This window comes from Macaca mulatta, chromosome 4 (assembly GCF_049350105.2).
Source record: "Macaca mulatta isolate MMU2019108-1 chromosome 4, T2T-MMU8v2.0, whole genome shotgun sequence".
Lineage (NCBI taxonomy): Eukaryota > Metazoa > Chordata > Mammalia > Primates > Cercopithecidae > Macaca > Macaca mulatta.
Genome location: NC_133409.1, coordinates 174,736,070 through 174,763,628, shown reverse-complemented (window position 1 = coordinate 174,763,628; position 27,559 = coordinate 174,736,070). Strand labels below are relative to the sequence as shown.

Here is a 27,559-nt window from a genome sequence, read left to right as displayed (position 1 = left end):
TTGAAAAAAGATCACAGAATAATTTTATTTATAATGAATGTTATTCTCTCCAGACTTCAACTCATCAGTTTACTCTTATAACAGAGAATCAATTTAAATAACACCATCAAAATGGAATGAATATAAAACAATCTGCTATTACATATCGATTTCTTTGATATGTCATAATTATAGCCAGTTAGTCTTGCAACACGTGGTCCATTTCCAGTGAAATTCTTAATAAAATGCTAGGAATTACAGTCCCTCATATTGACATTTTATTGTAAAGCGTGCTAGATGCGGCTGTCTTGGTCGCTTTGGAAGTCAGTCAAACAAGTGCTCTGAAGAAAAGCCTGACACCGCAAATAACTTCATATGAAATCTATCCACAAAGGGGATAGCAATGCCTCCAGATCCTTTGGTTTTTATCAGTCCCTTTGGAAAGTTAATTGATTGTTCCCTTAAAATTCTATTTTAAATAGGACAAATCACTGTCTATACAGTTTGTGCCAGCGTCCTTGACTTTCTTGCTTCCACTGATTTGTTTATCAAATCATACAGTGATGGTAGTCTTACTTTATCCATATTTTTGCTGTAAACATTGAGAAATATACCAAGGACAACTAAGAAACCAGACCATACATACCTAAGAGAAAGAAATAAGGAAAAAAAATATTAAAATTAGCAAAGTAACAATCTACTGTTAACCACAGAATTTGGTAATTTGTCCATAATAATTCTTCAGTGAAGTAAAATTCTGCTATTCTACAATAATAGCATTAAAATAAAAATAGTATTCTTAGATGAGATTAGATAGAATCCTGTATCTTTTATTAATACATATTAATACATTGAGTATATATAAAGATATTTTATAAAAATTTATATGACATAGTTAATTTGAGCTTTGGGGATAATAGTATATTCAAAGTACAACCCCCTACCAAAAGTCTGAAGAGTACACTTAAAGCATTGGATATGTATATCTACCAAAGGCCGTTTTGGGAATTAAACTCAGCTGTCTAACTCGTTGTCTCAGTTGGGTAGAATATAAAGGAATAAAAAGAGAAACATCCCTGAGAAAGTAGGGAATCATTATAATTATATTTATGTATGACATAATACTATTATGTATTATACCTAGTACATACAGAAAGAAAAACTAGTTTATAGACAAATAACATTGATGGAAATTAATTTTATGTTTCCCTCTAAACTTACAGATTGTTAAGATTTTGGTTTGAAACTTCACAATCCTGACCAATGTAAGTTTAAATGATGCTAATGTCAAACAAACAGTAAAGACAGTAAATATGATAGTAAACACTTTCGCACACACAAAAAATACAAGCTAAGTAAGTCTTTGGGATGTAACTTATAGAATACTTCTCTGCCTTAAATCCTTTGTGGAAACAGGCATCAAATAAACTAATACTTTTTAAAAGCATGTGCTATAAATATGTAATTTATATATTTGCAGTAGGGCAAAGGGGAATCTCTTAACAACGTACACATCACTCACATTCACTCATAATGGAAACAGGTCACATTTGCACTGGACTCTGGTTAGGCAATTTAAGCATAAAAATGATAAATTCAAAATAATAAACTACCGACATTTCCAAAATAGCAGAAGATACACTGATAGTTAAGAGACCAAGATGACAAAGTTTCTTTATAAAGCATAACAGGAAAAAAAACCCACATTAATTTATATAAAAATAAATACACTTACTACAAAAAAGAAAAAGTAGAAAAGTTGAAATTAAGATTAAGAGGAAATGTGAAACACAGTACCTAAAAACTGAGTAAAAAGTACTTACTGAAATGTGAATGGTTTAGCGAAGAATATAAACGAAAGTACAATGGTCATTGCTTTTCTTCCTGTTGTCACTGTAGGAGCAACAAATTAGTTTAGAATGTGCCTATTATCTTGACAATATTTTAGAAATCATTTATTCAGCAAATATTTACAGAGCTGACTGCCAAAGTAACAATGGAAAGTAAAAACCAACCAACCAACCAAATGCACAAAACTCACTGTTCCCTGTTACTATGGAGTTTAGTCTTGTAGGGAAACAGACATTAAATAATTAATACAGTTAAATGTTAAAGTATAACTGTAATAAGTACTTGATGGAGGCCATGGTATTATGTAGCCACAGTAAGTCTTAGAGAAGGGCTTTCCTATGGAAGCTATGATTAGCTAGAGGCAGGGGTTATTCTTTAAACACAGTAATCTAAAGGATATACTCATATCTTAATAGGGGTCATCTCTGGATAAGACTATGAGTAATCATTACAATCTTCTTTACACATCTGTATTAACTTTCTCCTGTCCTTTGAAGTACTACACTTTGAAGTCTGCCGTAAGGCTGGAAGCCTTCCTCCCTGGTCCCAGGCAGAGCGGGGAGATCTGCATAGATCTCCATGACAGCCCTTTCCTCCTCACTGCACATCAGTTGCCGTCTTCCCACTAGACTACGTGCTTTACTTAGTTTCTTGCCTTATTCATCTGTATATTCCAAGACTCTACAGTTCCTGGCACTTAGTAATTTATGCATGAATGAATGAATTCCAAAGAAGAAGCTGTTCTGGAAACATGCCAGAGTCAGATTCCCAATGTCTATTTTCATTTCTATAGTAAAAGGACCCGTATTTTAAGCTGGGTATATGTTCCGCTTCTCCTGCTACTAGGTTTGGTCATGTGTCCAGGCTGTGGTGAAATGTGAGCAGATGTGCTGTTTCTCGGAGTATGACTTTTAGGATTTTCATCTTCTCTTACTCCATCCTACTGCATAGCATGAGGATGAAGATGGCACAGCGGACAGAAAGAATGTGGGTTTCTCATGACTAGGGAGTCACCATACTAGCTTAGAGGCAGTATAATGTATGGCGAAGAGCACAGGTGTGCAGCCAGACTGCCATCACTGGAACCTGGCTCTGGCTGACTATGAGACAAGTCACTTAACCTCCTTGTGCCTCAGTTTATCCATCTGTAAAATGGAACAATCATAGTGCCTAATTTATAGGACTGTTGTGAGATTAAAATAATGGTGTCTGGTACATACTAGGGCTATATACGCATTAGCTATGATTATTGCCAACTCTGGCTTTCCTTTACGTGAGAAAGAAACTGCCTGCACCTCTAAGGCAAAGGCTGTACCTTAGAGTTTTGGCAAATGACACAGGTGACACACTGACTCATCTGTTCCTCTCACTAGGCTGTACAGTCCTCCAAAGCAGAACAAATACAACTGGTTTTTCTATAGGGCCAAGCAAAGACCCTGCACAGAGCAGGGGCATATGCTTACTGGTGAAAAGGGAAGCTAATCTGGTTGGTGTCCTAGAAAATGTATACATGAAAGGCCTAAAAAGCTTATTTAAAGTGTACCTCTCATACTGAAATGCAACCAAACTGAAATTTTCAGTTATAGGTTAGAAGAATATAAAGGTAGTACTTTCTTTGGAGGTCTTCATCTCATCATAATTTTATAGAAAGTTCTTTTAATGCGTTTAAGGGTTACTATTCTGATAAATGTATACGATTGATTTTAAAATTAAATCATCAAAATAAGAAATTAAGACCAAAAATCATTTTCTTTAGCATTATAAAGAAACGCCATAAGCCAAAGAATAAATTGGTGAAATAGGATAATTTTCTTTTTAATGTAAAGCAGATGTTGCCCTTATGTTTTGAAAAAGAGCATCAGAGAAAATGTGAATGCTTATTTTATAACCAAAGCAAGTAAATCCCTCCTACCTGTTACAGCAATAAGTGCACCAAAAATTTTAATCAAAGCCAGAACAAAGGAGATTCCAAAATATCCAGTGAGGGAAAAAAGGAATGCATAACCATAGGTCCGAATTGGATTCTGCAAAAAATAAAAAAGCCTGTTAGAAAAATGTGAAACAAACCCCGAGGTATTACAAATACAATAAAACTACAGATTTTAATCAACTTCTTGAGCAATAATAAGCTGTTTGATAATGCAGTCAAGCAAAAATTCTTATTTTGATTTAATGAAAAAATAATGTTGAAATTAAAGATCCTCAACTTTTCTACATTATGAACAGCTTAAAAATCAACTCATAGGGTACAGCAAGGATAAAATAAATTTAAATACGAATCATTTCATTTCTGAAATTAATTTCTGATTGGCATATGTTATATTAAAGGAGGTATCATTATATCTATGATAGCCTCTTGTGAACAAGGAAAATTAGAAATATAGAAAAAATTATTTAAGAGAAGATATTTATTTGTTTTTAAATTGTGATTACTGTTTACCTTTGCACAGAATGTTACTGCAGGGCCTAATCCACTAGTGCATGTCAATCCCAGTAAAATGTATACAAAACCAATTGAATACGAATACAATACCTAGAGCAGATAAAAATAAAGAAGAAAAAAGTACTATCAAACAGAAAGTAGAAGACTAAAGGTTTTAACTCTATGGCTCAATTAGGTCTGCAGAACAAACATTTTAAAAGAAACATTATCATTTCAATATGGCCTAAATTTCCAGAAATGATATTTGATTCTAATGTTTTATAAGTCTATGCCTCAATTTTATGTACAAAATAACACCTAGTAATATTAATCCTTTCATATATGCTTACATATTCATTTTTTTCTAGACAATCACTGAAATCAAACCAGATTTTCATATTAGAGTTCTTAAAAAAAACTTAAAGAAAACAAAAAGCTTTAAAGCTACTTATAAAACCTAAAAAAATCCAAACATTAAGTTCTAAAAGACATTAAAATATGATGAAAATAAGCAGTATATGGCATATCTACTGCTTAACTTCTCTATTTTCCAACCAACCTTTTAATCCCAATTTACTATGCTTTTCATAAACAGAATCAGCAGCAGCAGTAGCAGCAGCAGCAAACCTAAATATCTGCTGTGTCAGGTACTGTGCTGAAGCTCGGTACAGATTATTCCACTTACTTCTCACAACCATCCTAGAGATGGGTATTCTTAGTCATCATAATCCAATTTCCAGATGAAGAAACTATAACTTAGAGATATTAAGTAATTTTCCCCAAATGAGTGCTAGTAAAGCCAGGATATGAACTAAGCTATCTTATTCCAGAGCCTACCATCATAACCACTGCATTATATTAACTTTCTAACAACCTACAGTCCCTCAATTCTCTCTGCGCCCATCCTGACCTTATCTACAACGAGTAGTGATGATGATGAAGAAAATTCTTAACCAAGTTCCTGTGTTATTAGAAAGTACTTAAGTTGCCCCATTCTGTGTCAAGAAAATAACAGGAAAGAATAGTCCTGTCTATCCTTAATTCAGTATGCTCTTTCTGTCCAGCAAGGTGGGTGGTTATAAAATTAATGTAAACACACACACACACACACACACACACATATACAGACACACACACAATTTTCCTATATAAAAACCAGTTACAAGATATACAAAAAGACATTATTTCCAAAAAACACCAGTTACAAGACATACAGAAAGATATTATTTGCAATAACTGCAAAAAGATGAAATAACTTTAATAAGTTATTATTAACAATACCTTTAATAAGAAATGTGCTGGATTTACATGAAGAAGACTTTAAACTCTAATGGACATTAAAAAAAGACCACTTGAGTAAAAGAAAAGTCATACCTTATTCTTGGACTGAAATAATCAAGATGCCATTCTCCCTAAATTAATTTATAATTCAATGCCATACCAATCACAATACCAATGGAATTTTTAGTTTATTTGGGAATATAAACACCCCAGAATAACTACTGGTAGTAATATTCTGCAAAAGAAAAGGAACAATGGTAGCTAGTCCTAACAGATAATAAATGTATGATAAAGCTGCTGTCATTATATGTACTATTGCAAAAATAAATTCAAATACAATTCTGAATGCCACACTAGAGTGTGATACGATAAAGAGGGCATTTAAAATGAGCTGAAAGTGGATTATTCAATAAATGATATTGGAAAAAATGGGTAGTCATTTGAAAGAAAAGTTCTTTTTAAAAAGTTTTAGATTGGATCAAGGGCTTAATAAAAAAGGAAAACACAAAACTAGTAGGCAACAGGGATGAAATGTTCTAAATCTCAGGGTTGGGAAAGCTCTTTTCAACCATGATACTTAGCCAGAAGCCAGCAAGGAAAAGACAAACTGGGCAATATAAAAATTACAAACTTCTACATGGAAAAATACTACCCACTAGAAAGAGATAAGAGAAATGACCTAACAAAAGATTTTATTTTAATACATAAAAACTAAATCAATGAGGAAAAAATTTGTTAACTATGCAACAAGTGGTTAGCACTGCTAGTTGTAGTTTTAGTTTTTACTTTCCTATAATGTTTGAATGTATTACTTTTATAAAAATGACCGCTTAAAAATGCAATGCCAGTTATAATGATATTATAATTATTTCATCACATTACGTACATCACCATTGTTTAAGTCTGTCTAATTTGAAGAAAAAACACTAGAGTATTTACCATTTCAGAATTGGAAGCATTATGAAGTTTCATAGCTTTCTCTTGAACATTTCCAATGACAGCATCTGCACATAAGGCCAGGGAAATAAGCACCACACCTTCAAGAAGGTATTAAAAAAACAAAAAAACCTCCTTATTTAAACATATGAACTATAATCAAGCTTTATCAGAAATTTCATTGGTCTAAAAAACAAAAGCAGATCTTCAACCACGTTTGTTTGGTAATCCAGAATATTCTTATTCACAATCAGGTGTAATAAGTACAAAGGTGATGATATTAAAAAAGATACACTAATAAACTGAGTGAGTTCTGTCACCATTATCACATTTCAATAGCGTATCAAATAACAGTTCCACAAATATTCCACTAGTCTAATAGTTCCACTAGTTCTGAAAGTATAGAAGAAACTCTTAGGATATCTGTCTATTGGGATTGGTGGCTAGTCAGTTAATTAAAAAAACAAAACAAAACAAAAAAAACAGATGAAGAGAAAAGTGATTTTTGAAAAACCCTATTATTGCTAAAATGTTTAATTTAAATCACATAAACATGCACGCAGCTGTCAGGGCCTTTTTCTTTGAGCATGGGTCCTGAATAGAATTCCGTATTTTCTCCTTTGTATAAACATGCTAATAGCACACATTTTCCGTGATTTCCAAGGTGTTTTTGTTTAAAAGTGCCCTGCAGAGTACAGAATCCTTTCATATGTTTATGAGCTTCCCTCCAATATTCACAGTGGTTTTACCCACACCTCATTCAATAGTGATTTTATTGCTTGTCAATCAAGTTGTGTCAGTTAACTCAGTTTTCACAAAAACAATTCTTTGTTCATACTCATTTTTGAAAAACTTAATACTGAGTTATGACATAATTATAATAAAGGTACAACTGACATAAACAAATCTGAGAGTCAATACTATTCATTCCTGAGAAGCATCAAGTGCGCATGTGTACTTGGGAAGCAGGCTAGTAACTGACAGTGTCTAGGACGCAGGGTCATCGGTCACTGTGCTTTACAGAAGGAGGCAAGAGCAGTCTTAGTTGTATCTATGAGTCTGATGGGGTTTAGAGAAATTATTTCTTTCCTTTTGTTAATGCATAAGCAACCATAGGTAGCAGAAAAGTGTATGGCCACGTGTGTATGCACCTCAGTCAATTAAGATTTAAGTTTTTATACTTATTCAACTTTGTATCATCTAACTTCTGATATATATATACATACACACATACATACTTTATACATTCAAAGTTTTATTTATACCTATCTTAAATAACCATTTTAACAGTTAACCTCCTCTCCTTTAGATAATATACTCTAATATATCAGAATAGGGATTTAAGTGCTCATGGATTATTCTTAGTGATGAAGTATGGTTGGGTTCTAATTCTCTACAAAAATATGTCCATGGAACTCAGACAGGGTTAGCACTTAAGTTACAGTGAGAAAGTACAGAACCACTGGATTCAGCTCTTTCCATCGCTGTCACCATCACCACGCCCTCTGCCATCCTGTGTATGTAATTTCCCATTCATTAATCCTTCATCTCAGTCTGTCCTCCCACTATCTTTCCATATGGGGAGTTATTATTCTCTGTTTTATGGGTGAAGCACAAAGGGGTGTAGCAATTTACCTGCGGCTATATTTTTAAGTAATTCAAATAGAATTTGAAGCCACGTCTCTCACTGCTAATTTGGTGCCTTCTCTAATATTGCCTTTTCATAAGTACAAGAGTCACTTCTCTCAGTTTTCAAGTATAATCTTCCTTGAAGCAATCCTGAAAGATCTAGACCATGGGTCCCCAAGCCCCAGTCCTTGGCCTATTAGGAACCTGGCTGCACAGTCGGGGATAAGCAGCCAGTGAGCGAGCATTACCACCTGAGCTCTGCCTCCTGTCAGGTCAGCTGCGACAGTAGATTCTCATAGGAGTGGGAAGACTACTGTGAACTGCACATGTGAGGGATCTAGGTTGTACTCCTTATGAAAATCTAATGCCTAATGATCTGCGGTGGGAGAGTAGTTTCATCTGAAACCATCCTCTCCCACCATTCGCTGTTGAAAAACTGTCTTCCATGGAACCAGTCCCTGGTGCCAAGAAGGTTAGGGACTGCTGATCTAGACCATGTTAGAAACATCTGCAACTATACACTTTCTCTAAGATCAAGCAGTGAGTGAGTTCTGGTAGTTTCTACCAGAACCTTGGGGTTGCTAAAGGGTTGCTACAAGATGCAGAACTGGTTACAGTTAAATACATTCATTCAGTTTGGTTAACCAGGTTAGTAAGATTGACAACAGGTAAGAGGTTCTGATTCTTAGGAAGAATAGTGAAGCTGATGTGAATAATTTTTTTCATTATGTAACAGTTTGGACTTTTTCTCAAACATACTTTGTACTTGCTGATGTTATTATGATTATTGCTGTTCTCTCAGTTTCTATAGAGTCCCAGATATTTTAAATTCTATTTTTGTCAGATTAGAAGATGGAATGTCACTAAGTTAGTCTTATTAGTAAAACTGACAATATTGCATATATAAACACCAAAGTACTCCCAATTTCTTTTCCAAATAAAAATAAAAATAGAATTCCAATACTTAATTCTCATTTCTAAAAATACTGCAATAACTAGTCTGCTTTTGAAAAACCTAAATTTAATTTACAAAATTTCACACAGCACACTATAGAGAAAACTTACTTACAGTAGAAACTTCAAGCACTTTAAGGTAATGTCTATATTTATATTAAACTGTTTAATATAACAGCACAGCATACCTTTCCTTCTTTAGCTAAAACAGTTACATGCAAATGTGCAAGTTTCAAAGTTTTTTTTCAAATGATAGCTGAAAACAATTACTACTGTTATTCCCCTATAACTCATATGTCTATTTCCAATTCAGCTTATCAAAGATTTTGACTGGGCAAATAGCGTCCTCTCCTGTCAAAATGCAAGCACACTAAAAAACAAACAAACAAATTGTTTTATCTACAGAGCTGTGGTACTTTCACTGCACCTTATATGGAAAGTCCAAAAGCTTTATGTTAGATATGAAAATTGCAGCTGTCATACTATCATTTAAAATGCTTACAAAATATTCAAAATTCGTATTCTAAACTAAAATGCCTATAAAAGCTAGGAATATAAATTGCTTACCTGTCAGGTTGAAATTTGGTGCAATTGTGCTGTCAGCGAGGGTAAACCATATCAGGCCAAGGCTCATACATATGGCAGCAGACACATCTGCAACATTGTAACGCTTTCCTGTATAAAACAAATATAAGTCGGCTTCATTATGCAAATACCCACCCAGCTTTGTGTTTGCTCTAGGTGTTAAGTAGAACACGGATCCGTTTTTTTATATCCAATGCCAAAAACGTGAACACTTAGGTCAAGGCAGCAGACAGTCACAAGAGGGCTTCTGAAAACTACCAATGGGAAGCAATATGTCCCTATACGTTAGAAACAAGAGCTACTTTATCTGGTATAATAGTGATACTAAAATACATACTCTGGCAAAAACTGACAGCAAGAATAATGCACATCCACAAACATTTAAAAAATTTCCTGGAAATTTAGTGTCTATTTTACTTTATGCATAATAAAAGGTTATGAATTTTCTTGTAGTTTCTAAGTTTACAAAGTAACCAGAGTAATGAATCTGGTTACATAACTAAGTTTGCAAATATCATAATGAGATTAACTTCCAGGCAGGTGAAAATTATTTTAATATCACCTTACTAAAAAAAAATATATAGTATGACTTTTTTGTAAGGTTTATAAGGACAATATTATATATGCCTAGTCAGTTGGGACAATAAATGTGATTTTTAATAGGGATTGAGGTTATTTTTTCCTACATGAAGTTATCCTGAAGTGATACGTGAAGTAGTTGAAAACACTTTCATTTTTAAAGGCTTATTCTGGGATGGTATCTAATGCATAAATGAAATCAGGCTGTATAAGAACTTCAGTGATACACAAACACCCGACTATTAAAACACGAATATTCCTGATGACAATTAATAAGAACAACAGAAGCTACTTTCACTGTTTGTTGCTATCACTACCTCCTCTTTTACTCCTATTTCCACAAAACTCGTCACTTAGCTGGGGCTCTAAAAATCACTAAGCCAGCAGGGTTGGTAAAAACGCAGTTCTGCTCAGATTAAACTCTACTTCAATATGAGAACTGCCCATGTACAATGGAGGTGAAGTGTGCAGCCCTGGAGAGTAGAAGAATGAAGGACCTGAAAAAAGGGACTTTTCCAGGTACTTCTGAGCTAGACCTTTAATACGTAAATATAGTATTGCTGGAAATGTGGTAGATTCCAAAATAAAATAATAAAACGAAGTATTATCTTTTCTTTTTCTTAAGTCCTAATTACTGACTTCAGACACTAAGGCATATCAGCGTTTTTTTTTGTTTTTCGTTTTTTTTTTTTGAGACGGAGTCTCGCTGTGTCACCCAGGCTGCAGTGCAGTGTTGTGACCTTGGCTCACTGCAACTTCTGCCTTCTGGGTTCAAGCAATTCTTCTGCCTCAACCTCCGGAGTAGCTGGGACTACAGTCGTACACCACCACACCTGGCTAATTTTTGTATTTTTAGTAGAGACAGGGTTTTACCATATTGGCCAGGCTGCTCTTGAACTCCTGACCTTGTGATCCGCCTACCCTGGCATCCCACAGTGTTGGGATTACAGGCGTGAGTCACTGTGCCCGGCCATCAGTGTTTTTAGAATACCTTATTTTGGTAAGATATCATTCAGAATTGTTACAATACCTAGAATGCTCATTGAAAATAGAATAAAGTTTAATGTTTTTCCTAATGCTAGATGCCATAACATAGCCTATTAGTTTTAAAGAGTATAAAAAACATGTAATTACTATACCTTGAATAAAAACTCCTCCTAGCATAACAGGAATCAATTTGCAGCACTTGAAGATGACTTGGGTAGGGTAATTCAGGTAGCCCAAGGAAGTGTTTGATAACCCCATAGTACCCACAGTTAGAAAAGCTATTATCATGTAGGTTTTTCCTGGTATTCTGTAAAAGACAATTTTTAAAACCTTCATTTTGGGACCCAATTCATACTACTAAAAGATAATGTGTTCACAATGTGTAAATGTCTAATTACTTTTGTAATTTCTGGTTACTATTTCTGGAAATATTAGTAAAAAAAGTTTATAAAAATAACAATTTACCTTTATTTAATCAATCATAAATGAGGCCACTCAATTATGTAAAAAAGAGTTTAGATTTTTACCGAAGGTATAAATGTTGACAAAAGGTTTTTTTTTTTTTTAAAAACAGCAGTTCTAGCCACAAATAAAAACCATCTTAACCAAAGTTAGAAAAAAAGAGCTTCTTTTTTGTTGTTTGCTTGAGATAAGGTCTCGCTCTGTTGCCCAGGCTGGAGTGCGGTGGCACGATCTCAGCTAACTGCAACCTCTGCCTCATGGGTTCAAGAAATTCTTTTGCCTTAGCTTCTTGAGTAGCTAGGACTATAGGTGTGCACCACCATGCCCAGCTAATGTTGGCCTCCATAATGGTAAAAGGTACCTTAACTATTTTAAAACGAATTTTTAACTCTTGAATTGTTGTTCTGTTTCCTAATGTTTCCATCTAGCATTAGGAAAAATACATCCATCCATTCTGTTAAAGTAACCCAAGAAGAATTTCTCTAGGAAAAGTTCATGTGGTTTAAAACCCTAGATACAATTTTTTATTATAATATCTTATAGATCATCTCTCTGTATTCCATGTTGTAATAATCAACTTTTAAGAGGAGGTATCTGACTCTCTCCTCATGATTTCAAGTCTTTTAACTTTGGCTCTATCTAAAGTTCCTAAAGGAGATTCTTAATTCAGCATCTTCAGAATTTTGAGCCATTACTGTGAGCATATGCTCACTTTGACTAGATATTTAATGGTCTAAACTAATAATCTTGTACGCTGGTATGATGAACACAAACACAATGAGGCACTATTCATACTGACAATGCTGGAGAGTTAGATGTAATTTCCATTTTAGAATTTGTGTTGACATTGAAATTAAGGCAACAAAATTCCTCATCTTTTATATGGTTAGATATAAGGTAAAATAATTTACTGGAAAAAGTCAATTAAAATGCATCATTTACATTTTGATTCTGAGGGTTTTTTTTTTCCTACTTAAGTACTAATAGAGTAGTTAACCACGAAAATCCACGTGGGAACAACTTGGCATGCCCATATGCATCAGTGTAAATGTGTTCATGCCATCCATGGGGTTTGACCCTCACTGGCATATCATCAGTGATGGTGGAGCACCACTTCTCCAGGTAAAATGATAAAAGTCATGGTGGTCAGATTTCCTCAAAGATAAATGGCAAATCATTGGCAGAGAATAAAAATTCAAGTCAGAAAAATTACAAGGAATGAGTAGAAAAGTAGCACGGTACAGGTAGAAAGAAAACCAGCCTGAAACTCAGGGGAACCAAATCCAAAAGTAGCTCCAAAAGGAGCTCAAAAAAATTCTCAGCAGTCCTCTAGGTCTTTGTTTTCTCATTGGCAAAATGAAGAAATTAGATTTGATCAGCTTGCCTCCAGAATACTCACTATTTCTATTTTATTTAATATGTCGATTGCTTGCTTCCTTAGATATGGGGAGAAACATTTTTTTGAGACCAAGTCTCGCTCTTGTTGCCCAGGCTGGAGTGCAGTGGTGCCATCTTGGCTCAATGCAACCTCCACCTCCCAGGTTCTAACCATTCTCCTGCCTCAGCCTCCTGGCTAATTTTATATTTTTAGTAGAGACGGGGTTTCACCATGTTGGCCAGGCTGGTCTTGAACTCCCAACCTCAGGTGATCAACCTGCTTCGGCCTCCCAAAGTGTTAGGATTATAGGCGTGAGCCAGCGCGCCTGGCCGGGGAGTAAATTTTAACTTTGAAAATCTCTTCAAGACAAATCTGAGAGCTCTCCTTAATTAAAAACTCATAGTAATTAATAATAATGTTACAAGGTATTCTTTGATGAAAAATAATTAGCAGTACATTTAGGATATTACAGTTTATGATGTACTTTAGCATGCATTACCACGTATGATCCTCAAAATAAAATTTAGAGTATTACAGAAACTTCTCTGAGGTCTTGACAGATGTAATAAGACCCAAGTGCCAAGACCCAAACCCATGTGTCTAACTCCAAATTCTCAATGAGTATTGAGGTACTTATTCCAGTATGTCGGTATTCATATAAATTAGGAAGAAGAAAAAAAATAACAACAGCAAAGAGTTCAGCTAATTAAAGGTCTGAGTAGCAGTACCATTAAATAAATTCAGATATGGGTGTATATGCAGAAATAAATTCAGAAATAAATTCATTACATTTATTATAAATAAAGTCTTCTCCCAAATTGTTTCACTTACAAATTATTATTTTTTTTAAAATATGTTATGGTCATGTGATTTAAAAGTTGGGATAAACACGGCTTAAGGCCCCCTCCCCTCTCATCTGGGTAGCTTATAGGGAGGTGTTTCTCTCTGAAATGTAACAGGACATGCATTGTCATTGTATCATTTTTCACGTACAAAGACAGTATTCGTGTCTTTTACCTTAGAAGCAATCTTACCTTAGAAGGCCCAGTAGTTTGCAATAAGTAGTGAATCATCATCAAGCTTCCTTATGTATTAGTCTTGACAGATATATTTAATTACTTCCTATTCTATCACCTATGGCTATTCCCAGTACTCCTCTAGGTCTTTGTTTTCTCATTGGTAAAATGAGGAAGTTGGATTTCACTGGCTTGCCTCCATGATTCTATCATGGAGAATCATGATAAAACAAAAAAATAACGAAGATGAAACTCTCAGGTTCAAATATTTTTACAATAATTCCTACAGTAATTTACTGGCAATAAAGACAAGTTGAGAGGCAAAATCAGACCCATGAAGAAACCTATAATATAGATTTAAATATGTAAAACTGTATTACCTTGACACAAACTTCAAAACGATTTTATGATTTAAAAAAAAAAAAGCTGCACAATTTTTGAAATCTTCACTAAAGGAGTAAACATTTGTATAAAGGTATGTCAGTATTCCAGTCGTTATTATATTTAAACTGCCCAATAGATACATGATATATACACACATTAGGGTATGACAGAATAAGCACACTTCTTACATTAACCAAGAAAATTTTATATTCAAATTCTTAACCACTTTCTGTTTGTAATCAGAGACTAAGTTTTATTGCATATTGTTCTATATGTCATTAAAAATATATCAAGATACTTCTCAAATCTAGATGGTTGCTAACTGAAATGATATTGTCAAACAAGCACATTTGGTCTTGATGAAAAGGAATGATATATGTTTCTCTAATACTTAAGAATGCAACCTCAGTTATCGGACATCTTATGGCAATGTCAGCTGGGGCATATCCCACAAAAACTTCACATTCTAAAAAAGCATTATAACAACAGATGCAGACTTGGTATCCCTCATCCAAATTGCTGGGGACGGACTAGAAGTGTTTCAAATATCAATTTTTTTCAGATTTTGGAATATTTGCATCTGCATAGTAAGGTATCTTGGGGAATGGGACACAGGTCTTACTATGAGATTTATTTATGTTTCATATATACATTATACACATAACCTGAAGGTAATTTTACAGAACATTTTTGATATGGTTTGGCTGTGTCCCCACTCAAATCTCATCTTGAATTGTACTCCTGTAATTTCCATGTGTTGTGGGAGGGACCCAGTGGGAGATAATTTGAATCGTGGGGGGGATTCCCCCATACTATTCTCATGGTAGTGATTAAGTCTCACAAAATCTGATGGTTTTATCAGGGGTTTCCACTTTTGCATCTTCCTCATTTTCTCTTGCAACCACCATGTAAGAAGTGCCTTTTGACTCCTGCCATGATTCTGAGGCCTCCTCAGCCATGTGGAACTGTAAGTCCAATTAAACCTCTTTTTCTTCCCAGTCTCGGGTATATCTTTATCAGCAGCGTGAAAACGGACTAATAACAGTACAGTGGTACCGGGAGTGAAGTTGCTGAAATGAAACCCAAAAATATGGAAGCAACTTTGGAACTGGGTATGAGGCAGAGGCTGGAAGAGTTTGGAGGATTCAGAAGAAGACAGGAAAATGTAGGACAGTTTGGAACCACCTAGAGACTTGTTCAATGGCTTTGGCAAAAAAGTTGACAGTGATATGAACAATAAGGTCTAGGCTGAGGTGGTCTCAGATGGAGATGAGGAACTTGTTGGGAACTAGAGCAAAGGTGACTCGTTATGTTTTAGCAAAGAGACTGGTGGCATTTTGCCCCTGCCCTAGAGATCTTTGGAACTTTGAGATGATTTAGGGTATCTGGTGGAAGAAATTTCTAAGCAGCAAAGCATTCAAAAGGTAACTTGGGTGCTGTTGAAAGCATTCCATTTTAAAAGGGAAACAGGGCAAAAATGTTCAGAAAATTTGCAGCCTGACGAAGCAGTAGAAAAGAAGAACCCATTGTTTGAGGAGAAATTCAGGCTGGCTGCAGAAATTTGCATAAGTAACAAGGATCTGAATGTTAATCCCCAAGACAATGGGGAAGATGTCTCTAGAGCATGTCATAGGTCTTCATGGCAGCCACTCCCATCACAGGCCAGGAAGTCTAGGAGGAAAAAATGGTTTTGTGGGCTGGGCTCAGGGTCATTACGCTGTGTGCAGCTTAAGAACTTGGTGCCCTGCATCCCAACTGTCCCAGAGCTGGTCACGGTGCACATTTAATATAATTTTGTGCACAAAACAACATCTGTGTTAAGTATTTATGTTTGGAAGTTTCCACTTGTGTCACATTGGCACTCAAACTTTTCTAATTTTGGAGCATTTCTAGATTTCAGATTTTTGGATTAGGGATGCTCAACCTGTACTGATATTTCATTTCACCACTGTGATGTTAGTTGCACTATAAATCAGTAACTGCACCTATTTCAGCAGAATTTATAAAAACCAAGTATGTACATCATGTTTTTTATCATGTTTTAAGAAGATGTAACACCGTAAGTTGAGCTTAAAACTATTATTTTTTTATTTTGTAATACTGCATTTAAGGAGAGACTTCATTTTTTCCAGTGTATAAATGAGTAAAATGTATTTAGTATTATTAAGTTGGTTATACTGACAAGAGATCATGCTTATTAGGTATTTTGTTAATAGAAGTATAAATTTCATGCATATTCAGTATGCCAAAAAAATTCAACTAATACGAGTGAAATATCAAAAAATAAAAACAAACCACATACCTCCTCCTTTTGTCCTGAATAAGCTGAAGTTCTATTAGGCCAAATATGGAGTAAAAGGCAAACTGCACTAAGGTAAGGTACCAGCCATAGGACTTAAAACCCTCCACTGAAAATATTAATTCCTGTCAAAAGACACATGAACACTGTTAAGTCCAAGGCAGCACATTAATTTCCTAAAAATAAATTCTTACAAACACAACATTTTTAAAGAAACCAAGCCCCACCTCCAACAACAACAAAATGTAAATTAGAGAGGTCAGAAGCTCTTTCATATTGATAATGTTATTTTTTGAAATTCTTGTGCCATAGATGATATAAACCTTCTTTTAGAGGAAATGGTTAATTTGCCTAAACATATTATAAAGTAATATTTATTATCAATTATTAATAAGCCATTCTTAACAAGTCACTAAGAGGTATTCCAATAGTTATCTGGTTTTTTTAATTGAATAAATCAAATTGATCAATAAATCAAATTGAATAAATGAAGTGTATGTATGAATATGCATACATCTATTAAAAAATACTTCATTACCAAACCCCATTTTCTCTGAACTATTTTGATATGTAATTATATGTAACAGTAGCAATGTCAGTTTTCACAAAATGAAAGTGGTTAAGTTATAAACATAATTAGCAGGGGTTTGTGTAACTTAAAAAAACTTTGCATAAACCAATTATAAACTAAAATACCTGATTATTTAGAGAAAATGTATTTAATGAGACTTACAGGGCAAATTTCAAATTCATTTTCCATTGCAATGGCTAACTCTGTTCCCAAGCTATTTTGGTAACACTGGTATACTGAAGAAAAAAAGGTTTCTGAAATGTTTCTCAACAAGAAATTCTAATCTCTATTTTTAATTGTTCTTCATTGTGGCATCTCAAGTTTTATATCACCTACTAGTGGAATATCAGTTATTATAACTATTTAAATTTGTAATTCGTTTTTGTTTTACATTAACATTCTTCATTGCATTCTTGCAAGCTAGCTAACTAAAAAAGTCACAATTCCATGTTCACTTACATTTCCCTTGATATTTCATCTCTACAAGACAATGAAAAAGAATACAATTTTTAAATTCACTAACTTTTTAGTATTAAAGAATACTGGAAATATTATCTGTGTTTTAAGAAAATACATCATTTTCCTTTCCTTGAATTACAAAGGCTTTCTCTTGTTATAGGAAAATATCCACGAATTAAATGACCATTAATAAAATTAGAACCCATTCCAACATCCTGTTTTCACTAGCCCGGATCCTCACCCATCCAGCCCATGTCTTTGAAGGTCAGAAATTTGCTCCTGGCCAAAGGTATACAACTTCTCCAAATATAATGTAAATATGAGACAAATTGTTGCAGTGTTAGAAATGTTTTGTGCCAGCAAAAAATCACAGAACAATAAGATTCTGGCAAAGTTAGAAGACAAAGCAAGTAAGATTGAGAATATAAGAGGTGTTTAAAAAAGAAATAATTCAAATATTATAGGATTAAAGAGATACCTTTAGAAAACCATAAAATATCCTGATATATTTTTGTAAGAATGATCTTTTATTATCGAGCTCCAAGAATCGAGTAAACTACACTATCATTCAATAATGTTCCAAGATATCAATCAGTACTTGAATCATTTATTTCTCCTGGAAACACATGGTTGCAATTATTACCTACATTTTGTTAAATATTTAAAAATTAATTTTCATAATTACAATTTTTCAAGGTAGTCTCTACATGTGTCTTCTCCCCACTTAAAATATTTAACTCTTGAATTTTGATCTGTTTTCTGTTTTAAGAAGCTCTTTTCTGCTACTATACTAAAAAATTCAAATTTATGAATCAGCCAGTATCCTGTAAGTGACTATCTCGGGCAAAACTAGTAAGTGCCCATACTGACTGCAATTATTATAAATAATTAACATATTACAAACATATAACTTTTTTACCTGTAAATACCCATAAATTAGGTAAAATACAAAAACTCCAGCAACACATATGAAAAACTGAGTAAGTTTGTTAAACTTGCTGAGATTCATGCCAAGCACCACGATGTCGTCAATTGACTTGATGTGTGGTGACATTGTTTGGGTTTTGGATGGCACAGTGATAGAAATATATTTCCTGGAATTGTTGAACTTGAGATCCATTGTTATTTTGCTGCATTCAATGCTTTCAGAGTTATCTTTGTTGGTTTCCTCAACTCTTTTGTTCTGTATGTCTCTTGCTTGCTGTGTCAAGTCCTAGAGAAAGAAATAAGCAAGTAAAAGAAAACATTTAGATGATAAAGTTTAATCCTCCAAATAATATTCCAAATCATACTTAAAAATTATACAAATGTCTGCTTCTCTCTGGATATTAGTATATTAATTCCTGTATTCTAGGTTCCAAACCACCAAAAACAATATGCCTACAATCTTTAAACAATTTGTCTACCGCTGATAAAGATTAGTACATCACTAAACTGAATATAAACCATACTTATTTCCACGGTAACAAAAGCTAGTATTTCATCAAAGAACACGCCTTTGCGTCTATATATATAGTTGATGCATAACATCTTCAACATTAAAGTCGATCTTTATTTGTAGAAGAGTAAAAACTAAGTAATTCTCCTTTAAATACTAAGACAATTCTAAGATATGTTTGCCAATGACATTTAAAAAATAAACTAAAAAAACAAAGGCTGGGTGTGGTGGCTCATGCCTGTAATCCCAACATTTTGGGAGGCTGAAGCAGAGAGATTGCTTGAGACCAGGAGTTCAAGACCAGCCTGGGCAACATAGCAAGACCCTCTCTCTACACAATAAAATAAAATCAAAAAATTAGCTGGGTATGGTGGTGCACACCTGTAGTCCTAGGTACTCAGGAGGCTGAGGCAGGAGGATCACTTGAGTCCAGGAGTTTGAGGCTGCAGTAATCTATGATGACACCACTGCACTCCAGCCTGGGCGACAGAGCCAGACCCTGTCTCTAGAAAACAAATGAAAAAAAAAAACAAAAAAAAACCCCAAAACTAAGGTCCTTAAAAAGCTAGATTTATCACAAACTACAGAAAGCACAATATGCTTCAGCAGTAGCATCTCTTAGGTTAAAAAATATTTTCTTCCTCTGGAGCAAACCATTTTAATTTAATTTACATTCTTCTGGGATGTAAAAGGCTGGAGAAAATATGTCATTTTTTGTCAGTCTAAAAAAAGTTATGAAGCCACCAATTTCTCTTTGGATTTATAAAAACTGAAAATATGAACTCCATGTAAAGACTGAGGAAAGACTGAAGAATTATGACAAAGTACAGAACAAACCTATGTAAAATAAGTTATTTTCTTAGAAACGACTCATCTATTTTTAATTCCAGTGGGAACAAAAATTTAAACTCTGCAGCATAAAGAGAAATAAGAATAATTTTGACAGTGTTTTCCTTTGGTAATTTTTTTTTTTAAACTGTTACCAAGATGGTTTAAAATGGCCAAAATTAGAGTTGCCTCTTCATGATCACTTCTAGTTTGCTAATTTACAGAGGTTAACCAGGTCATCCTTAGGAATTAAAGGAGGGGTCAAGGATCTGAATACCACTTGTAACTAAAAACACGCAGTCACCACAACATTTTATAGGGCATCTGCCATATTCCTAAATAGAAAAGTAATTTCATGAAGTTTACTGCGTTCCTCTTGTTTATTCTTCGCTTTCCTTTGTTCTTGCTACCCACATTATGTTTCAATCAGTGTCATTTGTAAGACTTTTTATGTAATCTCGCAGGACATCTTTAAGATGTGACTTTCTTTTAAAACCATGCTTTAAATTACCTCTCCTAAATATGTGGTCAAATCTGTGCTCGAATCTACATTCAAAACGAAGAGATGAAAACCTTAACAATTTACTCTTTTCTCTGTGTGGGCATGGATATAGAGTACCATTCAAATAAACCCGGCCTCACATAGGTTTCTAAGTTTGCTCTCCCACCACTCTCAATAAAGTCGTAAACCACCCATGTTTCATTCCTGAAATACACCAGGGACTTTCAAACACCCCTGCCTTCTGCTCATGACGTCCTTTCAGTCTGAGGTCTTCTTAAGGTCAGGTTTGGAAGTTCAGCTTTAATATCCTCTCCTTTGTGACACCATCACTAATCCCCCCAGTTATTAGAAAACAGAACTTGAAAGGCAAGATTCAAATCTTATTTATCTCTGTGTCCTTGATACCTGGCATATACTCTGACGTGATATTCAGATGAACCAAATAAACTGATCCTTCCTATTGATACCCTCAAACTTCAGCTTGTAGTCACTCACCTTCTGCTTGGGTATGATTTTTGAAATGGATGGTGGTACTGGCAAACTTTATCAGTGAAACTGAAAATATTATAGAAAAAGAGTGGGGAAATGTACAAACAATGCTTATATATTTACACATACATACAGAATAAATAAAACTAGAAAATATCTTTCCTGCTTTTATTGGCATCAAAACATTTCTCCAGAAGGTCACGCTCTCCCAAAGTCACCTTCTTCTGAGATGTCTGTAATTTAGAAAACTGCCAAGCATATTGTAATGACTCAATACAATTATAGATAATAGTATAAGAAAGCAGTATAACACAATGCTTTCCCCATGCTTTGGAATTTTGACAGATATGAGTTCAAGTTCTGGCTTTGCTACTTATTAGCTGAGAAGCCTTGGGCAAATCGTTTAACTTTTCTGAGCTTTAGGTTCTGTACCTTCAAAAGTGGGAGGAGTTAAAAATGTGCCTATCACAGGATTTTGGTTAGGACTGTATGAAATGAATGTAACATTGCCTGTCATATGACAGTATAAAAGTGTGTTAGCTGTCATCCTTCAACTTTTTAGAAATATTGCTAGGGTGATACGGTGTGCTCAAGATGACTCACCCCTTTGATGTGCAGCTGGAAATACAGACCTGAATTTCCAAGGCTGCCTTCTCTCCTGAGATCCAGAGTTCTATGTCTAAATGCTTCTTTGAAACCTCCACTCATAAGCTCTGCTGGCACCTCATATTTAAAATGGCCAAAGCTGATTATTTTCCTCTCAAAACAAATCTACTGTTGGTTCCTATATTCCCAATCTCACTTAACAGTACCTAGTATGAAACACAAGCTAAAAATCTGGGAGTTATCTTAACAATCTTTGCTTTTCCTCACGTTCCATACTTTGCCAAGATTCCTGTTAACTCTACCTCTATAACTATATCTAAAATCTGTTTTGGACCCTACTCCATCAGGCAGCCATTTTCTCTTGCCTAGATTACTAGACAGTTCATAATCAATTTTTCCCTTTCTGACCCATCTGTCGCATGGCTCAACGTGAAGTCTGATCGTGCTGCATCCATGAATAAGGCCTCGAAGTTAAAAACAAGTTGATGTCCTGGACCCTAATATCATATTATACTTATTTTTCAAATTCCTAAATTATAATGGTATAGCTTTTTTGTTTTTATACTTGTTTCTCCTAAAAGTCTATGAAATCCTTAAGGCAAGAGGTATCTTCATATGATGTTCTAGCACATAACAAAAATGTAAGATTAAGTGAAGGACTCTACCGCTCTTTAGCAAGCACCATTTATTTATTTATTTATTTATTTATTTATTTAATTTATTTTGGGACGGAGTCTCCCTCATCGCCTAGGCTGGAGTACAGTGGCGCAATCTCGACTCGCTGCAACTTCCTCCTCCCGGGTTCATGCCATTCTCCTGCCTCAGCCTCCCGAGCAGCTGCGACTACAGGCACCCGCCACCACGCCCGGCTAATTTTTTGTATTTTAAGTAGAGACGGGGTTTCACCGTGTTAGCCAGGATGGTCTTGAACTCCTGACCTCGTGATCCGCCCGCCTCAGCCTCCTAAAGTGCTGGGATTACAGGAGTGAGCCACCGCGCCCAGTCAGCAAGCAACATTTATTTAATCAACATTATTCAGCTCCTTTCCAACACTTTACCACTTCTAACACACTTCTTGGCAACTTTATGTGCTGCAGATCTAGGCCACATGTGCAGAATGAAATCTCTCTAGCACTGTCTTTTCTACATGTGTGCCAAAATACCGACATCGCTACTGAAACTCCCCACAAAACATTTGAAATGAACATGAAAATAAATTTGCTTTTCCTCTGCTTGAGGCATCAGTCTCATAAAACTTGCCCACCAAAGCCTTGCATTTAGAATGCTGTTTTATTAATAACATCACTAGTGAGAAAGTGTGACTGATGAAGACCGCTGATATCTAATAACTGGGATCATTGGGGAATGTTTGCCATATCCCTTCCACTTCAAACATTAATGATATTAACCATCATCTTAAAAAAAAATTGGCCAAACTCCTTGTGGTGCAGGGGCCAAAAATGAAGCATGGAATTAAAATTAGTTTTCAGACTAAATGATCAAGATTGTGCTCTGCTTTTGAAGCTCACAGTAATCCTTGAAACTAAAAAATATATATACATATATTAAAAAATCACAGGTGTGTATCATTGCCTGAGACCTCTTCCTAAATTCAACAGATAATCAACTTCAACTGCTAAAATGGAATAAAAAGGTACCCTTTCCGGCATACAATGTGATTTAAAAATTAAAATTAGTGATAATGTTGAGTTACAATGACCTATTGAAGTCACAATTATTTCAGTTTTTGAGTTTTCCAATCTGAAGGACAAAAGTCCCACACCAAACAAGGTAGAATATGGAAAAAAAATGTCATTACGGTGTCATTAACCTGAAAAAACGTCATTTTAACTATATTTTGCCACGCTCAACGTTACAAATAAAAGAATCTTACCATGCCATTATGCCTTGATTAACTGCGCTCCGGAATCAATCATGGCCTATGGTGTACGATTATAAAACAGAAAAAAACAAAGTTCCATCTCATTTCTTTGTACAAAGGTGGAGAAACCCTGTGCTAATTTTTGAAGACTATTCTTTTTTTCTCTTCCCAAGAGAAAAAGATAACATTAGGACTTAATCTATATATTAAATAATTACGTAAAAATAACGCTGTCTAAATTATTTTGAAATGCTGGCTCTCTTCCAAGTTCCAAACTATCTCAATTTGCTTAGAAAAACGCTTAATTAAAAAACAGTTCTAGCCTTCTGATATCCTAATGTAGAAAAATGCAGATACTCAACACTTAAGATTTTGTTAGCACACCAAATCATTCCATCTTTTACTTTCAATATTCCTTAACAAATAATAAAAAGACGGGAGAGGAAATTCAGTTGCAAAGACTGGAGGAAACCTGCAGAACTTCTAGTGGAAGTTTATGCCATAAATTTAATAGCCCAGCCAGAACAATCACATTCTACAGAAAGCCAAATGAAGATAAGGGTATCTTGGAGTGCCCCTACTTAATAAACACGGAACCAGGAAATAGTTAACTGCAAAGACAGTCTAGAGGTATCCAGGTGACTGACAGTTCTCCAGAGACCCCCGAGAACAGCGTAAAAGACCCCTTGAGGTCACCTCACCCCTGCGAGTCCACGGATTGGGATCTGAGGGAGGTCTCGCCAGCCCGAGGGCGAGAAACGGGCGAGGAGGTACAGATGCTCCGCCCTGGAAACCGCCCGGCTGGTTTCCGCTCTTTAAAAAAAGGGAGTCACCCGTTCCTTCCATCCCGACCTCATCCACTCCTCTAATGCTCCTCGGCTGAATGAGGAAGATGGACAGTGTCAAGGTTTTCTGGAGGAGAGGAGATCTGGGTCCCAAACACAGGAAAGGCCCCGAAGGCACGCGTACCCCAAGGCCGGTATGTCACCGGGAAGGGTGACCGCAGCCTGGGTAGCGCCTCAGCCAGACGGAGCATCTCCCCCTCCCCAGGTCCGTCGCCATCACCTCCTCTTCCTCCTCCTCCTCTCCCACTCCTGCACTTTCCACCTCGGCGGTCGCCTCCCCGGAAACCACTCTCAACTCCGGCGCCCGCGGGACACTTCCGCCTATGTGTCCCTGCGCGCGTGCGCAGACGCGTGGCCCCGCCTCCCGACGGACCTGTGGCCGCCGCCGGCGTGCGTGCTTTACCTCCCGCGCAGGCTCTATCGGGTAGAGACGCAAGGCAGGCACTGCCAAGGTGGCCCGGCGGTGCGAGGGTCACCTTTCAGCTCTTACCTCTACCCGCTGAAATGGAGTAGGGCGGTGAGCGCCGATCTGCTGGAGAATCTCGTTATCCCATCGGCGCTCTGCCTGCTCCTGGCCTCCAAGCCTCTGAAGTCCCCCGGATTTCAGCTGCCGGCTACCCCCGAGCCCGTGGTGCCCACGAGTGGCGACTTTACGTCAGCGGCCCTGGGCTGAGATTTGAGAACGCGACCAAGTGGAGAATGTTGGAGCCAGATTTCAAAATCCTTGACTTCCTTATTCTTGCTACTTGATGTAAATGAGATACGGCAAAGTCACAGTACCTGTTTTTATGTTTTTGCCGGATTCATAGGGGCTTCTCCGGTGAAGATGGGCCGAAGTAAAGCTTGTGTTGCTTCTGACGTTCTTACTCATCCTGTAGCTGCAGCAACTGTGGTCCTTGCAACCTCATAAAAATGTTGCCAGCATTGTTTTGATAGTGCTGCTTAATTCTTGGAAGGTAAATCTCAAAGCTTGAGGACCAGCCATCAAAATTTCTGTAAACGTTTTCCCCGCATTTAGGGCCACATCTGTCACTACTGAGATGTAATAATGTAAAATCCAAGACGGTTTGGGGATGAGCCGTTTTCAGAGAACACTTAAGGAAAATATTACTGTAACGAAGATGGACAATTTTTGAAAGCATGCCTTGGATACCAGAAAGGGATAAATTGGATTAATATATATGTTAGAATCCAGTCAGTTATGTACAACTTTTAAAATTTTATAGGCACTCTTCAGAAAGGGTAACGTTTGTGTCTTGTATTGGGATTGAGAGTTTGTAATAAAACAAGGCACCTACTTTGGTGGTGAGAAAAAAAGGTCTGGGTAGACATTTTCATTTAATACTTGCCAACCTTGTTAGGCTGGTGGTAGCAACATTTAGGAATGTTGAAATTGAGGCTTAGAGAACTTAAATTTCCTCAAGAGATAGTAAATGACAAAATCTTTCGGTGATGCCATATCGTCACTGTATAATGTGGATTTAGTACTACTGTTAGCCATTTATATGATGGTTATTTATCAAGCCTCTATTAAATGGGCATATGTATAGGTCATATTCATAAACTATGCGTATGAGCTTCCTGTCCTGAAGAAATTAGGGGTTTCCATGAGAAAGTAAATGGCAGTATAAAACAACTTAAGGTCCAAGAGGTGGTACAAGGTACCATCTGCTCATGCCTGGACCACTGCTGTAGCTGTGAGCATAGCTTTCTACATTCCCTTTATTTCTCTACATAGTTGCCTTCAGCAGCTAGAGTGATCCCGTTAGAACTTGAATATGCCACTCCTCTGTGCAGAACCTTTTAGTGGCTTACCAGCGCATTAAAGTTCAAAATTCTTATTCTGACTTTTAAGACTGAACTTGTTCTTGAGGGGTCACATTCAAGGTACACTGCGGAGCTTTTCTAATTGTCTCCAAGCACAGCAAGCGTCAGTGCTTTGTAGCTGTTGTTCCTTCTGCATGGAACACTGCCCTCTCAGATGTCCACAGAGCTTGCGTCCTCATTGTTTTCCAGTCACTGCTCAAATGTCACCTGGCTCTTCTCTGACTACCATGTCAGTGAAATACTTTTACATGTCAAATGTGAAATGTACGAGAGACTATCTGGAGTAATACTTATTACAGAGTAGGTGTTTAATAAATATCGACTCTCTTATGATACTTCTCATTTACTCCTCCGATAACCATGTGGTAAAAAAAAAAAAAGGCTTGCAGCTATGAATTGGTTTTTTACTGATTGATTGATTGATTGATTGAGGCAGAGGCTCACTCTGTTGCTCAGGCTGGAGTGCAGTGGAGCATCTCAGCTCACTGCAACCTCTGCCTTCTGGGTTCAAGTGATTCTCCTGTCTCAGCCTCCCAAGTAGCTGGGATTATAGGCGCCTGTCACCATGCCCAGCTCATTTTTGTATTTTTAGTAGAGATGGGGTTTCACCATATTGGCCAGGCTGGTCTCAAACTCCTGACCTCAAGTCATCCACCCGCTCGGCCTCCCAAAGTGCTGGGATTATAGGTGTGAGCCACCGTGCCTGGCCCTAGGAATTGGTTTTAAATTTTTAAGAAATTAATAATCCTGTCGTGTCAGAAACCTTTGGTGTCGTGACTCACATCTTCTGAGCATCACCTCTCATTTCTGACTTGGTTGTGGGGGGGCAGTTTCATGCAGTCTTCCACATTCTTCTCCCTGACAGCTTCTCCTCTCCCACATTTACCAGGCCTCTTTGCTTTCTTCCCTGAGGTTCTTCGGACTTCACAGATTCCAGCAGTAGCTCTCTCAGCTCCTGCCCTGCACAGTTTTGAAGTGCTGGTAAGTCAACACATCTGGGGCCCTTCAACCAAGGGGTGACAGTCGCTGATGGATAAATTCTCCTGCTTCTTACGCTTGAGCAAGATAGTTTTGTAGGCCATTCTGTGTGTTTTTCAAAAAGTCCTAGTGAAATTGAATTCCGGTTTCTCACAACAGCAACTTCAATAACGCATTCTTGTATTGTGTCTATATTCTCCCTTCTGTTCTCTCATTGTTTCTCACTAGGATCACATCCCAAATTACCTGTCCCCACATAAGTAGTTGTCTCAGGTTTTGAGGGAAACCAAGCTAAGAAATTTGATGTAAGAAGAAAGTCTAGAATGCAGCTCCTCAGAACTCTGGAAGTGGGTTTCTTTGCAGTCAGAAGACAACAAGGACTTTCTTAATGA

General features: G+C 36.3%; 1 protein-coding gene and 1 long non-coding RNA gene across 14 annotated transcripts in view; one reads left to right on the top strand and one right to left on the bottom strand.

Annotated features, from left to right (window-relative positions):
* Window positions 1-24,678, bottom strand: SLC35B3 (solute carrier family 35 member B3). 13 transcript variants are annotated; one of them, XM_015135458.3, is made up of 11 exons: window positions 24,219-24,678; window positions 23,530-23,575; window positions 18,692-18,985; window positions 16,746-16,867; window positions 11,356-11,510; window positions 9,620-9,727; window positions 6,473-6,570; window positions 4,271-4,363; window positions 3,743-3,854; window positions 1,803-1,872; window positions 1-625 (listed from the first exon to the last, which is right to left on the bottom strand). In XM_015135458.3, exons 2-11 carry the CDS (start codon window positions 23,530-23,532, stop codon window positions 475-477), a joined length of 1,206 nt encoding a protein of 401 aa, XP_014990944.1. In that variant the 5' UTR covers window positions 23,533-23,575; window positions 24,219-24,678; the 3' UTR covers window positions 1-474.
* Window positions 24,679-24,690: 12 nt separating this feature from the next.
* Window positions 24,691-27,559, top strand: part of LOC106997788 (uncharacterized) — a 216,338-nt gene continuing 213,469 nt past the window's right edge. The window contains exons 1-2 of the long non-coding RNA XR_013417075.1: window positions 24,691-25,318; window positions 27,102-27,170. This is a non-coding gene — a long non-coding RNA (uncharacterized LOC106997788). The remainder of the gene's footprint in view (window positions 25,319-27,101; window positions 27,171-27,559) is intronic.